General features: G+C 37.2%; 1 protein-coding gene across 5 annotated transcripts in view; it reads left to right on the top strand.

The window, feature by feature from the left end:
- atp2b3b (ATPase plasma membrane Ca2+ transporting 3b) overlaps positions 1-16,916 on the top strand; it is a 63,132-nt gene that overhangs the window by 32,862 nt on the left and 13,354 nt on the right. For 3 of the 5 annotated variants that reach the window (XM_079849042.1, XM_079849040.1, XM_079849044.1), the window contains exons 6-20: positions 2,518-2,643; positions 4,381-4,422; positions 4,996-5,160; positions 6,192-6,406; positions 6,613-6,855; positions 8,152-8,393; positions 8,497-8,731; positions 8,810-8,989; positions 9,102-9,189; positions 10,122-10,228; positions 10,482-10,673; positions 11,434-11,647; positions 11,893-12,104; positions 13,117-13,224; positions 15,599-15,781. In XM_079849042.1, the coding sequence (XP_079705168.1) occupies positions 2,518-2,643; positions 4,381-4,422; positions 4,996-5,160; positions 6,192-6,406; positions 6,613-6,855; positions 8,152-8,393; positions 8,497-8,731; positions 8,810-8,989; positions 9,102-9,189; positions 10,122-10,228; positions 10,482-10,673; positions 11,434-11,647; positions 11,893-12,104; positions 13,117-13,224; positions 15,599-15,781 (2,552 nt within the window). The remainder of the gene's footprint in view (positions 1-2,517; positions 2,644-4,380; positions 4,423-4,995; positions 5,161-6,191; positions 6,407-6,612; positions 6,856-8,151; positions 8,394-8,496; positions 8,732-8,809; positions 8,990-9,101; positions 9,190-10,121; positions 10,229-10,481; positions 10,674-11,433; positions 11,648-11,892; positions 12,105-13,116; positions 13,225-15,598; positions 15,782-16,916) is intronic. The other 2 variants (XM_079849043.1, XM_079849041.1) reach the window with 1 other exon arrangement.

Below are 16,916 nucleotides of genomic sequence, written 5' to 3'. Positions count from 1 at the left end.
TTTACTCATAAATTGAAAAATATAAAAACCCATAGAAATATCTTGAGGGAACGACTGTTGATTTAGTCTTCTGGGTTTTGACGTCATCCCTGCACCATATTCAATGTGTTGTGGGAATTTTTTTTTTTTAAATTCTATTCACTTTATAGTTACTGAAAGAGGTTTTAAATTGTACTCCTTAACAAAATCACAATTCTAGAATGATTAATTCTTTCCAAGCTAGCTATTTAATTATTTTTTAATATCGCAATATACTGTATATCACAGAAAATATTGGAACGTCAGTTTTTTTTTCTAATATTGTGCAGCCCTAGTTCCAATGAAATTTCAAAATAAAGTTAAACCAAATATATCACCATTACTGATGTACATCTTACTGACAGATGCAATTTTCTTTGATTATTTAAAAAATGGTCAATCATACAATCTCTCATGCACTTGGATTCCTTAAATTGCTTACAGCACCTTTAATATTCTATATACCTTTTTAAGGCCTGTTCACACCTGTTAGTGTTGATAACTATGCCTATAAAGTTTTAATAATAGTATAATTCTTTGAGAACAGGGAAATCCACACCACAGCTGTAACAATAACTTTTTTTTTTATCTCCAGCCAATCATAATCCATCCTGTTCAAAAGAGCTCTTGCATTTAAAGTGGCAGGCGACATAATTGCAGCTTGCACTATAATAAACAGAACGTTACCGTGTGTTGATATGCACGCTAATATAGAAATCTTTATTGCGGGCCTTTTAAGCTGGTTGCAACAAAGTCACTGTGCATTAAAAGTGATGCAGTGATTCATTGTTTAGAGGTTGATGCCCATCACTCTACTTGAGACTGGTCACTGGCCTCTCTTGAAATGGCTTTGTATTCTGCTCTCGGCTGCGCTCCTTCAGCTGTCAGTCAGCGGGCACAAAGCATGCTCAGAGCATCCGCATTCTGTGTGTCAGAATAACTGAGATGCTGCAGTGGCATCCAGATGTTGTTAATTAGATCTGAGAATCTCTGTTTCCTGCTGTGAGCACTGGTGCATGCCCTCTCCCTTCCTCCATGCTATTCTTAGACACTTGGGATGATAACTCCATTCTCTTTATGAGGCTGTCCTGCCCCCATGATGCTATTATTGAATAATATCCCAATGATATTTTTTGTGAAGTTTATGTATGGAGGCTGTCGTTGTGTGGGGTCTGGAGTCTGTGTAAGTCAAATGCTAATGGTGAACTCCAGCAGACCCGCCTGTCTGTATTTGTAGATATATAGTCACTCTTTAAAAGAAATTGTTGAGAAAATGTGAACATAATCAAGGAAAATATGAGTTGCAACAACTGTTGTAATAATTTCCTTTATTAACACCTTGTTTTACCAATTTTAAATTGTTCACTACGTGTAAAATGTCTCATTCAGAAAATTCTTGTCAAGGCGATTATAGATCTATTGTTTAAAATGAATTTAAATGGTTGTTTGGAAAGTAACCTCAACCTCAAAAATTAAACTAAATTATTATGATTATTATTTTTTCAACTACTTCCAAGCTCTAGGCCGTTTAAGTAAAATTGTATTTAATATTTTTTTATTATTATTCAATTATTATTCATTTTTATTAATTTAAACATTATTATTATTATTATAGAAAATTGTAATTTTCTTGTAAGACTTATAATTTTCTTGTAAGAAAATATTTAAATGTAACTATTGTTACTATTATTATTATTATCATTATTATAAATAAAGGTCCCACTTTATATTAAGTGGCGTTAAGTACTATGTACTTACATAAAAAAATAAGTACAATGTACTTATTGTGTTCATGTTGTATTGTAAAACACTTTTGCTGCTATTGAGGTGTGATACGGGTAAGGTTAGGGACAGGTGTGGTGGATTGGGTAGGTTTAAGGTGTAAGGGAAGGGTCAACTGTGTACTTACAAATGTAATTACATAAATTAATTACAGCTGTAATTACATGCAGGAATTTTTAAAATGTAAGTACAATGTAAAAACATGTAGTTACACAATAAGTACATTGTATCAAATTATTAATTTCAATGTAAGTACATGTAAGTACATAGTACTTAAAGCCACTTAATATAAAGTGGGACCTAAATAAATATTTAGCAAAATTAATATTTTGAAAAAAATAATGCTATGTAAGTTCAACTATTACTATTTTTGTCAATAATAATAAAAATAATTAATTTATTTAGCTCGAGGTCATTTTACAAGAAAATTATAAATATATATATATATATATATATATATATAATATATATATATATATATATATATATATACATATATACATTATTATGAAGGGAAGAACATTATTTATTGATGCTGCACTGCATGCTGGGAGGTCACAAATCAGCAACATTGTTCAGTGTGAAATTGTTTATTTAAACTTGTTCTATCAGGCTAGTAGGAACTCCCTTTGGGGGAAATTTGGTCGGGTCTTTCCAATGTGCTGCAGTAAAATATCAAACATTGTCTATGTCTTTCTCTCATTCTTTGTTTCTCAGGTACCCATGTAATGGAGGGATCAGGGAGGATGCTGGTGACCGCAGTTGGAGTCAACTCACAGAGTGGCATCATATTCACTCTACTGGGAGCCGGGGAAGGGGAGGAGGAGAAGAAAGAGAAGAAAGGTAGGTGTGAGAAGGAAGAGCATCAAACGCCAACCAAAACATACATTGTAATACTCAGAGAAAAACGCTGAGGCTAGTGTAGGATGTTGTGAGAATGACTGCACACTTACACGTTGTGAGTAGCACTACCAGACAGTAGAGAATGGAGATAGAGGGGGTGGGAGATCCTTAAATAAGAGAGGGATGGGTTTGATGTGAATGGAGGACCAGTGGGCTTAGAGCCTGCAGGAATATTTATGAATGGTAAGACGAGCAAGAGAGACAAGCAGAGCTCCACTGCTGCAAACTTTATGGCCCGTGCCATGGGTAATTTAACTCGCAGCCATCAGAGAGGAGACTGGAGAGAGGGGAATAGAGAAGGATTAGGAGTTATATTGGAGGAGGCTGATTAATTATTCAGAGAAAGGGAACGAAAGAGAGAAACAGAGAGAGGGAGAGAGAGCAAAGGTTGGATGTGGGTGGATGAAGGATGAAGTGGCGCCATGTTCTGTTACTGTCCCACTGAATCGCTCTACAGTAAATGTGTCATCAGCCACGGATGGACTTATAACTGCCTCACGATGACAATTGAATTGTCTTTTTGGCAAAAATTGATTTGTAATATTTTATTCTGATACCCGTAATCGTAGATTAGTGTGTACTTTTATAAAAATTCACATGCCAACAGGCCTCTTTTTATTCACCATTTAAAAAATCCATGTGAATGTATAAGGGATAGTGTATATTTTAGGTGCAATAACTGGTCAGCAATTATTTTAATTATTTATTTATTCATCATTTTTTTACGACATTTTTGCAATCTTGTGATTTTTATTAGCCTACTTTAAATACAAATATTCTATGTTGTGTCTTAACTGATAGGTCATCAAAACTACATGTATAATTATAATCAATAAAAGAAAAAAGTATTCAAATTTATAGGCTAAATCAAATTAATCACAATTAATCGCATATAAATATTTGTGGAGAAAAGCCCACTATATATATAGATAAAAACACCTCTTAAGACCCCTACATTTTGTTACTCATGATTACTAATTTACAAATTTAACTAGAACATTGACAGCCCTAATAATAATTGTTATACAAGAATTAGGAAAAATCTTTAGATGAAGCAAAATAGTCTTGCAGGAAAGTTGCACTGCAGGACAGTGATCTCAGTACTTTAAATTTCATACTGTATCTACCTACATGCAACTTTTTTTCAATTTCCCCTTAATACAACATGATCATCATTGATTCTTCTTTTTTTTCTTAACTCTACCACCACCCAATCCTAAAAATTTCCCACGACCTCCCCCCTCCAAACCCGCATTATCCTTTTGTTTCACCATCCAATCAGAGGACAGTAGTAACACACTCACAACAACTATGGCCAAACCAAGCGGCATCACCAATGGTACGTAATCCACAGCCCTGTTGTTTGAGTCCAATGGAGTTACAGAGCACCTTCAGCGTAGATGAAATGACTACAGTTAGCACTGTATAGAGACGGATTAGCCCAGAATTGTGGTGTGTATTCACAGGTTTAACATGTTATAGTTAAAGAGCGCAGTTCAATGTGTGTGCCGTTTGTTTGTGTGTCTGTTTTCATAGTTCTGTGCGCTCTCATTTTCCCCACTCAAGAACACTGTGTGCCCTGTCTCTCATTCTGTCTCTGTCTGTCGCTTTTTATTCCCTTGTTCCCCCTCTATCTCTCTCTGTCTATCTCTCTCTGTCTGTCTTTCTCTCTCACAGGCAAGCAGCCAGAGGCAGCTGTGGAGACCAATCAGAATAAAGGTACCACAGGGATAGTAGAATAGATGAATGAAGAGAATGAGGGGTTAATTAATTTCTTGTTGTGGAAAATTTCTGTGGACTCCTCAGCAATGCTACGGACAGCTACGGGAAATATAAGCGTTAATACCATGTATGCACACAGCTACATACATAAAGAGGCAGAAACACAGTCTTTGTGTAACGTCACACACTCGTTCTCTCAACGGCATACATGACGACTGCTTCCTGTGCATTGTAACTGTAGTTCATTGTTTCTGGTGTCGAGGAAAAGCACCCAAACACATTTCGCTGAATAGAACTTGAAAGGGGCGACGCTTTTGTGTTCTGACTCTAACCGATGTCAGTATTTATGCTGTGCTTGTCCACATTTGTCTTGCTTTCCTTCGTTGTGTGTCCAGTGTATGTGTGTATGGCACTTTGAGCATAACTGCTGAAATATTTGATGTGTGGCATGAAGATATTCAGAGCTTTGAGTCTCGTTCATGCCGGAGGCCTCTCACGATGCCTCTGAGTTGTGACACGACAGATTTGTTGTCCATATGAAGTGACGCTAACTCATGTCCCGCCCACCAGCCAAAAAGCAGGATGGAGCCGTTGCCATGGAGATGCAGCCTCTGAAGAGTGCGGAGGGTGGAGAAGTGGAGGAGAGAGAGAAGAAAAAATCTAGCGTGCCCAAGAAGGAGAAGTCTGTACTGCAGGGCAAACTCACCAAACTGGCTGTACAGATTGGCAAAGCAGGTGCGTGGGACTTCATGTGGCCAATTACGAGGTGATATCATATGGAAAGATAAATAACTTCACTTTGACACACTCAAACGCTACTGTGCTGATCCTATTGTTTTTTATTTTCATCCTCATACAAATATATATATTCAGTGTTGGAGAATGTTACTTTTAAAACTAGTGTTACAATATTCTGTAACCGAACCACTCGCTAAATGTGTTACACTGTTACTTTTTTACATATTCTCAGTCTCACCATTGATTAATGGAATGGAAGTGCTGATTAATCGTGTTTCTTTGTTCCTTTTTTATGGAAAGTAATGTTAAATTGTGTAAAATTTCCTCAATGTTAACTGAGAGGAAGTACTTGCTAATTACATTGTTACATTTTATGGAATGTAACACATTGTTACTTTTATGTTACATTTTCTCACCAATAATCAGGTGAAAGTGCTGACTGATTGAATTACATTGTTACATTTTTGTGCTACATTTTCTCACTCTTAAGTGAGAGGAAGCACTCACTAATTGTGTTTCATTGTTACCTTTCATGAAATGTAACACATTGTGTTGCTTTTGTTACATTTTCTTACCATTAACTGATTGGAAGTGCTGACTAAATGCATGACAATTTTACTTTATACGTTAAGCCGAATGTTAAGTTACTTTTGTGCTACATGTTCATTTTTTTTTTTTACCATTAATTTAGTGGAAGTGCTAACTAAATGTGTTTGTTACTTTTTATGGAAAGTAGTACAAGAAGTAACTTTTTGCATGTGAAAAATTGCCTTTTTAATTCTTGAAAAAAAGGTTAAAGTTTACCCCTATTTTTTTTTAAAGTTTAATAATAATACATTAAAAATATAAATAAGTTAATCTTGATGTAACTTTGATAATAATAAATTACTTTTTTGGTATTTACAGTCAATAGATAGATTGCGTAACACATGTTACCCCATCACTGAAGTCATTCTGAAAGCTGCAATCATACATAATATTAATAGAAAATAGTATCCTGAGGATAATTTAGTTGTTGTTTTTTGTAGGTCTTGTGATGTCGGCCATTACAGTTATCATCCTGGTGCTGTACTTTGTGATCGAGACGTTTGTGGTGGAGGGGCGACCCTGGATGCCAGAGTGCACGCCCATCTACGTGCAGTATTTTGTCAAATTCTTTATCATTGGTGTGACTGTGCTGGTGGTAGCTGTGCCTGAGGGTCTTCCCCTTGCTGTAACCATCTCCCTGGCCTATTCAGTTAAGGTGAGAGAGACCAGGTGCACAGTGCGTGTGTGTATTCAGCAAATCAAATGTATTGTAGAGCTAACAGATTACATAAGCAAATTTGAACAAAACAACCAAATTTTTGTCTTCTTTTTTTTGGGTTTATGTAATATTTTAAGCATGTATTGCTTTTGTCAACACAGTTTTTTTCTCATCATCCAAATCTTCTACTGTTTTTAATTCAGAAAATGATGAAGGACAATAACCTAGTACGTCACTTGGATGCCTGTGAGACAATGGGCAATGCCACTGCCATCTGCTCCGACAAGACCGGCACCCTCACCACCAACCGCATGACTGTAGTGCAGGCCTATCTAAATGACCAGCACTACCGTGAGATCCCGGACCCCAGCCAGATCAACCCCAACACCCTAGAAACGCTTGTCAATGCCGTATCAATCAATTGCGCCTATACCTCCAAGATCCTGGTGAGAGATTGGATATTGTGAAAATCCTGCTGAAAAAAACTGTTTAAACCAGCCTCAGCTAATTTGAGCTGGTTCAGCCTGGTCGATATTTAAAAAAAAAACGGCAGCTGTGTTTGCCAGAATCTTACCTTAAGTTCATCACAAGTAGCTTTTCCATAAACTGAAGTAAATACTTAGCCTAGAAATCTAGACGCACCCTAGCGGCAGCAAAAATTATTTTGCAGCCAGGGTAGTCTAGCAACTCTCCGTTGACTTTCGGAACTGTAAAAACCTAAATTGGGTCAATCACACCGTGTATAGAGTAGGCGAGGCGGGCTTAACATAATGACGACAGAGTTGCGACGGTTCCCTGCTACTTGAAAACAAAGAATGGCTGCTGCTGCTGGCGAACAGTCTTTCGAATCTTCTTTGGCCGCGACTCTGGAGGACTTGGAGTTAAGTTTTTCTTTGAGAAAAGAGCAAAAAACGGCACTTAAGTCATTCTTAAAAAAGGAAGATATGTTAGTAGTTTTGCCGGCCAGATTCAAAAGTTGAATCTATCAACTAACGTTAGCTCCGCTGTTGGGAAAACGCTCTGGTTGGTTGAAGCGCTGTCCTATTGCATGCCGAGGGAATTTGAAAGACAGCCGTTTATCCTGCCCCTCGGATTGAGCCGTGTCTATGGTGAGTTGCCAGACCTAACATCTTGATGTAGGTCTGGCTTGCCAGGCTAGTGAATACTAATATTTAATATATATACTAATATACGCAAATGTAGAATTCTATCATTGTAACACACAATACTGAAATAATACAATAAACAACATAAAATATAACACTAAACCCAAATTTATCTAACTGATAACAAAAACTAACAAGAAACATAATTGACTAAACAAAATACAATCAAATGCAAATACTCGTGCAGGAAATATCAGTTTATGGTTTTTCACTGTAAATTATCAAATTATTGTTAATTTTTCCTTCCAACGTCTGTACTTTTAAGTATTTTACTGTAAATTACTTAAAATGAGGTTTTCACCATATATAGTAAGGTAACTTGGCATTAATCAATTAACAAGTTTTTACCGTAGCATTTTTACAGTTATTTTATTGTTAAGATTAAAAACATTTTTTAAAGTACAGGCTGGGAAAACAGCCTGCTAGCTTAGGCTGGTGTAAGATGTTTTTTTTTCAGGCGGGAAGCACCATTACACTATAAAAAATTCACAGTCGCACTCGGTTGCCAAATATAAATAGAAACTTTTTTCATTTTGTCTTATCTGTGTCCCTTGCTTCATTTCAATTCTCTTTCAGCCTCCGGATGTGGAAGGGGGTCTGCCCAAGCAGGTTGGTAATAAGACAGAGTGTGGTCTGCTGGGCTTCCTGCTGGACTTGAAGAGAGACTACGTCCCTGTGAGAGAGCAGATCCCAGAGGAGAAGATCTACAAAGTCTACACTTTCAACTCTGTACGCAAGTCAATGAGCACTGTGGTGCAGATGCCGGATGGAAACTTCCGGCTCTACAGCAAAGGAGCCTCTGAGATCCTTCTGAAAAAGTGAGTGAAGCACGACAAGATCTAGGAAATATACTTATATGTTTCTTTTGTTGGTTGTCATTGTAGACCTCTTTTGACCTCCCTGCTTTCTCTTCTACCTCAGGTGTTCCTCCATACTTGGTGCCAACGGTGAAGCACGAAACTTCAAGCCACGGGACCGAGATGAGATGGTGAAGAAAGTGATCGAGCCCATGGCATGTGAAGGCCTGCGAACCATCTGCATCGCTTATCGTGATCTTCCCTGTGACCCCGAGCCTGACTGGGAAAATGAAGCTGAAATTGTCACCGAACTGAGCTGCATCGCTGTCGTCGGGATTGAGGATCCCGTTCGACCTGAGGTATGTAGAGAGAACATGTATTCTGTATCATCGAAGTGCGTTTTCTCTTTTCGAGCCTTTTTTCCACTCCTCCCACAGGTCCCTGATGCCATTCTGAAGTGTCAGAGGGCAGGCATCACTGTGCGCATGGTCACCGGCGACAACATCAACACAGCACGAGCCATTGCTGCCAAGTGTGGCATCATTCAGCCTGGGGATGACTTTCTGTGCTTGGACGGGAAAGAGTTTAACCGAAGAATCAGGAATGAGAAAGGAGAGGTTTGTGGAAATTGAATCTTGGACATCTCGGCACAAAACCAATATAGACTAAACTGAATCATGGATGTCCATGCTTTGTGTACGTGCGTGTGTGTGTGTGTTTGTGTTATAGATTGAGCAGGAGAGGATTGATAAGATCTGGCCCAAGCTTAGAGTCCTGGCGCGTTCCTCCCCCACAGACAAACACACTCTTGTAAAAGGTGAGACACTCTTTCCATCTACTCATCATGCCCAGACTCACTTGAATCTTAAAGTATGGGAATTATATAGTGTCCAAAATTGCTAAACAAATATTATATTATAATATTTATACTTATATTTTGAATATTTTTTTATTCTGTTTTTGTTTTTATTCAGTTTCAGTTTAAGAGCCTTAAACTCTGCACACTCTAGATCAAACATACATCTAGATTATGAGAAACATACACTACAACAATTTAAAGTTGTTTTTTTTATGAGAAAGTCCCTTCTGTTTTCTATTGTAATATATTTGAAAATATAATCTATTCCTGTGATGGAAAAGCTGAATTACTCCAGTCTTACATAAAATCATTTTAATATGCTGATTTGCTGCTCAAGAAGAATTTCTTATTATTACCAATGTTGAAAACAGTTGTGCTGCTTAATATTTTTGTGGAGACAGTTATAATTTGTTTCAGGATTATTTGATTAATAGAAAGTTCAAAAGAACAGAGTTTCTTTTTAGTTAATAGTAGTTACTAGAATTGTAATATTGTGTTACTCATTTGTTCGTGTGTAGTTATTCATTAATTATGGAACAGTATTCTAAAGTGTTACAGAAATATTTTATTAGTATCTTTACTGTGTCATATTTGATCAATCAAATGCATTCTTGCTGAATAAAAAAAATAATTTCTTTTAAAAAATCACTAACCCCAAAAAAACTTTTGATCAGTAGTGTAAATTCAGTCAAGTGTGTCCAAACTGTTGACTGGTGCTGTAGTGTATTTACAATGTATGCAAATTTAGTAGGCCGCACGTACAGTCATACAATTAAAATGTATCAGACAGATGAATTCATGTTCTGTGGTGACAGCAGTTGTATTCAGTGATTGGTCAAGGTTGTGTGCTTGCTGGTAATTGTTTGCTGGGTGATGATGCCATTGTGTAGGCATCATTGACAGCACTGTGTTGGAGCAGAGACAGGTGGTGGCCGTAACTGGTGATGGGACCAATGACGGACCGGCTCTCAAGAAGGCAGATGTGGGCTTTGCGATGGTAAGCACATCTGATGAACACCTCCCTCTAATCTATTCATGTATTCATCCTCCCATCCAAGAGGTTGTTAAGAGATGAGTAATGATGAGAGATGAATATTGATTTATTAGAAGCTCCACTTATATCATGTTCATCCAACAAGGCTGTATGATAAGATTTCTAGTGAATAAAAACTAAGATGCATTAAATTGCATACAATTAGATGCATGCATTCCCTAAATCTCGTTCTCTTTGTCTTTCTTGCTGTCTCTAGGGTATAGCAGGTACTGATGTAGCTAAAGAAGCCTCTGACATCATCCTGACCGATGATAACTTCTCCAGCATTGTGAAAGCTGTCATGTGGGGGAGAAATGTGTATGACAGCATCTCCAAGTTCCTGCAGTTTCAGCTTACTGTCAATGTAGTGGCCGTCATCGTAGCTTTCACTGGGGCCTGCATTACACAGGTAACACACGTACACCAGTGTTGTGATATGCAAATATAGTATTGTGCATTTTTCGAATTAGCTTTTAACATTTAGTATTTCAACTTCAATTTTTATATTTTAATTTTAAATTTTTTATTTACATTTTTAAGTTTTTATGTCATATTTATAGTTTAAATACTGTGACCTGTATCTGAGTATAATGACTCAAAGCAGAACAAATGTAGGGCGTGATTTTGCCCATTGTTGGATTGTTATGGTTTGCTATTTGTCGATCTCATGTGAGTGACAGGTTGTCCTGCCCTTGCGCCAGTAAACACATCAACAGAGAAGAGAAGAAATGCCACTGCAAGAGGGAGGGGGGAGTTGTTTTGATTAAAGATTACAAGGGGAAAAAATGATGTGTACAGATAAATAATTTTTAATAAGTACTGCAATATTCCATAAAAAAAAATTCAATGTTGGTTTAAAACAAATGATAAGGCAGGGCAAGGGCAGTTCCCTCACTTCAAACATTGCGTCCCTCCTAAATCTACTCCTTGGATCAGTGTCATTTGTCTTAGCCCATAGAGTTGCAGTAAATATGAAAGATCGCTGATAGCTCTGTGTCATGCAGGTTAGGGGAACTGACTGCATTGCACCTCTCAAGCTCATAGCTAAAGAAAGCTGCAGTTAAATCAGACACTGAGCCCCCTGCTGGAGGCTGGTGTTACTGCATACTCTTCACTGGTAAACAGTGTAGTTCAGTACCTTCATCTGTAATCTGTGTGTTTGTGTGTAGGACTCCCCACTAAAAGCTGTACAAATGTTGTGGGTCAATCTGATCATGGACACATTTGCCTCTTTGGCTCTTGCCACTGAGCCGCCCACTGAAGCCCTGCTGCTTAGGAAACCTTACGGCCGCAACAACCCTCTCATCTCGCTCACAATGATGAAGAACATCCTGGGCCATGGAGTCTATCAGCTCGTCATCATCTTCACCCTGCTGTTTGTCGGTAGGACAAAGAGTTTAAGGATCAATATGTGTTGTTTTGCATTATTTATATGTTGAATTAGGAAGAAACTTTACTGATTTAGCAGAAACTTAACATTTAGGAGATGCATTTTTTAAAGAAAAATTACAAATGAGAGCAATAAAAGCATAAATGTGTGATCTGAAGTGGGAAACAATGAGTGCATACTGAGTGCACCTTTTTTAAGAACTATTTAATACAAATGCTTTCATCTCTTTTATCCTAAGGAGAGAAAATCTTCAACATCGACTGCGGCCGTAATGCACCCTTACACTCCCCTCCATCTGAACACTACACCATCATCTTCAATACATTTGTCCTGATGCAGCTCTTCAACGAGATCAACGCTCGCAAGATTCACGGCGAAAGGAACGTGTTCGACGGCATCTTCGGGAACCCTATCTTCTGCAGCATTGTTCTGGGAACATTTGGAGTGCAGGTCAGAGCTACTGTAGTTCATGTTGTGCTCCATGAGCAGGCCCTCCAGATTTCTGCAGAATTTGAACGCCGTCATTAACAAAGTTTTGCATATCTCTCACCCCTGTGTGTTAGTTTATTAAATGCACTGCATTTTTGTATTGTTTGCCCTTAAAAAACATTTAAATGAATTTATTTGAAGATATTAAGACTAGTTTTCAGAGAATATATCTTGAATTAATTTATTAAAGTGCCCCATTATGTTTTTTTTAGATATTACCTTTCATGTAGTGTGTAATATAGCTGTTTGCGAATGTGAAAGGTCCCCAAAGTTTCACAGATCAAAATGAATGGATGAATGGAGTTATAATCAGTAATTAATGTATGCTTTGACCAGCCCTCAGACATTGTAGTTGTAGCTGAGGCCTGGAAGAGTTTGCGTCATGTTATCGACATTTCGAGAAGACGATGTTTTCTGCTCCGGGAAAGCAAATCCACTTTGCATGCACTTCCAAAGGATCAGTACTCTGGTACTCAGTACTCAGTAAATTTTGATTAATTTGATAATGCTTGAAGCTACAAATAACAGTGTATTACATAAATGTTTTTTTAAACCAGAAAAGCCGAATCCCGATTCTTTCATATATTAAATACTGTAAATACTAAACCCAAACACTCACCTTAACCTTAGCATAGTGTTGGTAGCACAACCTTAAAGATAGTATTGCTGTTTGTCACGATCAGATCTATCCATGATTTTTCTGAAGTCTGAACTGAATTTGTGAAGTCTGAACTTTTTTTGAAATTTAGTTTACCTATGAAATCGGCTGTGGGGCGAAGTTTGCACTTAATTTGTTTGGAAACTCTTAAATCCATTTAACAGATATTCCCCCCAAAAAGAGTGTGAAATATAAAAATTCCATCTGGGACTCCATGAGGTTGAATGAAAGGTAACACTGATGTGCTGGGCGCCTACATTTCGGCTGTGCTGAGTGTTGATGGTGTTTGCTTGTTTGCTGTTGATCTGTGTGCAGATTGTGATTGTGCAGTTTGGGGGCAAGCCCTTCAGTTGTGCCCCTCTCAATATGGAGCAATGGCTGTGGTGCCTCTTCGTGGGAGTTGGAGAGCTGCTGTGGGGTCAGGTAGGAGAGTAAAAGTCAAAGAACGAATAAGGAGAGGTGACTGAAGGTGTTGAATATTTCATCAAGTTTAAGATCTTCTAAATTCTCACAGATATGACATTTTATTCCCCAAAAGAACCTTATTAATTGGCTGATATTTTACTATTTTAAAATTATTGCATCAGGTGATAACTGTGCCAAATTGCCTGATAAACCCAAGTGGTAATCCTGCCTTGTCACATATAAACAGGTATTCATTTTTATACATGAAATATATCTTTAACTGTACTTCACATCTTTCCCTGCCAGCATTTTTTTTATTTTTTTATTTGACAGCCAGCACCAGCAGAATATTTGAGGGGACAGCCATTTTTAGTGGTGTCTGAAACCATTGTGGACATTATTGAGTGCACTTATTCAATCCCACATTGCACTGCAATGACGAATGTACAACCGATGTACGCTCAACGACTGTCCGAATTCGCTCACTCCTTTTCATCCACTCCTTCAAGTGAACAGTATTAGTGTATTAATGCAGGTAATAGTGAATGAGGGTTTAGGGGGGCGATTTCAGATTCAGCCATTGACTATGTACGCTTCCAGTGGAAAGCTGTTCCTAATTCTCAGAATTAGGAACATATTTTCTTTATAAATAAATATTTTCAAATAATGTTAGTTTATAAGTAAATCTATGTGGAATTTTTTTTATTTAATAGGCTACTCAATGAAAAGAGTAAACCATTACAAGCTAAGTATACTTAGAACACTTAATTATTCTTTTAAGTATTTAGATCAAAAGATTGAGGACAAGTATAGGCCAAATAGACTTAGACTTACTGTCAGTATATGTCAAGTATACTTAAATGTAATTTTAAGGATATTTCTAAGACGTACATAATAAGTAGATTGAAAGTATACTTTCTTATTTTTAGTTTATAAGAACTATACTAATAGCACACTTTTTTTGTAAGGGACAGCACATTGCCAAAAATATGTGGAGACCCACTCAACACTCACATGTGCCATATGCATTTAATTTCAAACCAAGGAACATTAATTTGGAGTTAGTACTCCATTTATTGCTATAACAGCTTCTATACTTCAGGGAAGGCTTGTTTTCTACTAGATGTTGGAATATAGCTGTGTGAATTTGCTCCCATTAAGACACAACAGCATCATTGAGGTCAGGCACTGATGTTGGGTAATGAGGTCTGGCTCATCCCAAATTCATCCCACGGGTGTTCAGTTGGGTTCAAGTTCTTGCACACCAGACTCAATACAGTCATTTTATTGGTGGATGTGCTCTTTGGTTCTCATCTTACTGAAAATATTTGTCCTAGGATGCATGCTTGATTTTAAGCACCCGAGAATGACAAAACCGTTAAAGTGATTTTTAATAAAATGGTACTCAGAAAATATCCCTATTACCTTTAACTACTCAAAACCAAGTTTTTTTTAAAGTACTTTCTACTTGTCAGTCATTTTGCATATTCGCAGGGCAGTCCATATATGGGCAGCAGGAAGCTTAGAGCTTGGTAGATGAAGTGAATCACGCAACCTAATTGTTCATCTAAAAAAGTCATCATTTACTCAAGTTGTTCCAAAACTGTATAAATTTCTTTCTTCTACTGAACACAAAAGAAGATATTTTGAAGAATATGGGTACCAAAACAGTTGATGGGCCTCATTGACCTCCATAGTATGGGGAAAAAATACTATGGAAATCAATGGGGCTCATTCTTCAGACATTCTTCAAAATATCTTTTGTGTTCGGAAGAAGAAAGAAATGTATACAGGTTTAGATCAACTTGAGGGTGAGTAAAAATATTTAGATAAAATATTTTTAACATCATTTTGTTGAGTATTTTGTCGAAATAAATGTAAAATAAAACCAAAGTTGTTTTAAATACTAAAAGTGAATTTAGCAAAAAAAATCACATTATTATGTGATTAATGTAATGTGTGATTAATGATTAATAGTACTGGATGAAATTTGGAAACGGAGCACGCACAGTTACTGTAAATGTCCAATATACGACCATTCAGAATCCTGCCAAAACAGTAACATTGTGAAGTATTATTACAATTTAAAATAGTTTTCTATTTTAATAGCCATTGTCTATGTTAATATATTTTAAAATGTAATTTATTCCAGTGATCAATATATGCTTTTGAGGATCTCAGCTTTATCTTTGTAGGGCGGGGCTTTGGAATGAGGGGGCGTGTCTAATTCATTGGCTAAATCTGACCGAAGTTCCAGAATGGCAGCACTTTTAATTAGAAGGGATGTCTACGTATTTTTGCCCATGTATTTTTATCTACTGTATATCGACCAATGGCCACAGTCATATCGGTCATTCCACTCCTCTTAAACTAATTCTCCTCTTCATCTCAGGTGATCGCCACAGTGCCCACTAGTCACCTGAAGTGTCTGAAGGAGGCGGGCCAGGGGCGGGGGACAGACGATATGACTGAGGACGAGCTGGCCGAGGACGAGGAGGAGATCGACCATGCTGAGAGAGAGCTACGCAGGGGGCAGATCCTCTGGTTTAGAGGCCTTAACCGTATCCAGACTCAGGTGCTGTGCATGAGACCCCTTACCTCTGATCAGCCAATCGCTGTGGTAGAGCTAGTTAGAGCACTAGTCACATAAGATAATTTCCACAGACAGTAGAACTAGTCTCTTCAAAGAATGCTCTTTTGCTTTTCCTTTGGTTTTGTCCTCTTCTCCCTCTAGACCCTCTCTGAGTCACCAACATTAGCTCATCCTTGCCTTTTCCTTTTCCCTTTCCTCCTCTCCTTCGCTACTCTATCTCTGTCTCTGCTGCCCACTTTTGGGACCCTCTCTAAATGAGTATAGATTTCCCCTAACAAGAATCTATAACATTCCCCCCTCCCGTGCTCAGAGGTCTGTTTTGTCACTCTATTATGTAACTTGAGTCCTTTAAAGTCCTAATTTATTGCTTAGTAACTCATTTGCCTCAGAGTCACAGCATAGAATCAGTCGCATCCTGGCGCGCTGCATGGGACTTGAGAATGTTGCTCCTCAGACTTTATAGAGCTTTATAGATTTGATGAGGATCTGAACAATGTTGGACTGTAGGGATGCGCCGATTTTAAAGATCTGGCCAATGCGATAAGCTGATAACTACTGTTATGTTGTGGTTGATATTAAAGTTCTATACTTTTTTGTCTAAGTAAATTTAAATTCGTTTAAATTCTAAAAGTGAATTTAGACACCACAACATTATAATGTAAAGTATGAAATTTGGGGTTCAAAAGTTTAGACTCAGTAAGTTTTTTAAAGCTCTCTTATTACTGTAAAAAAATATTGCTGCAATTAGTTATAACAGATTAAAAAAATGTAGATAAATATCCAACTTAACTTAGTTTTAAGTCAAGCACGAACACATACTTTTTAAAGTTGAAACAACACATTATTTCTTCTAATTTAGAATTTTAAGTTGTGATAAATAATCACAGCAATCAATTTTTTTACAGTGCACGGTTGCATTTATTTGATAAAAAAACAACAGTAATATTGTCAAATATTTTTACTATTTAAAATAACTTTTCTAGTTTAATATAGTAAGTAAAGGCATAATATAGTCTGTAAAGGCAAAGCTGAATTGTCAGCCTATTTGATGCTCAAGAAACATTTCATATTATTATCAATATTATTATACAGTTTTTGTGGAAACCGTCATACATTT

This window comes from Squalius cephalus (genome assembly GCF_949319135.1).
Source record: "Squalius cephalus genome assembly, chromosome: 18".
Lineage (NCBI taxonomy): Eukaryota > Metazoa > Chordata > Actinopteri > Cypriniformes > Leuciscidae > Squalius > Squalius cephalus.
Note: the sequence above shows the minus strand (reverse complement) of the source record. Positions and strands in the feature narration are given on the sequence as shown.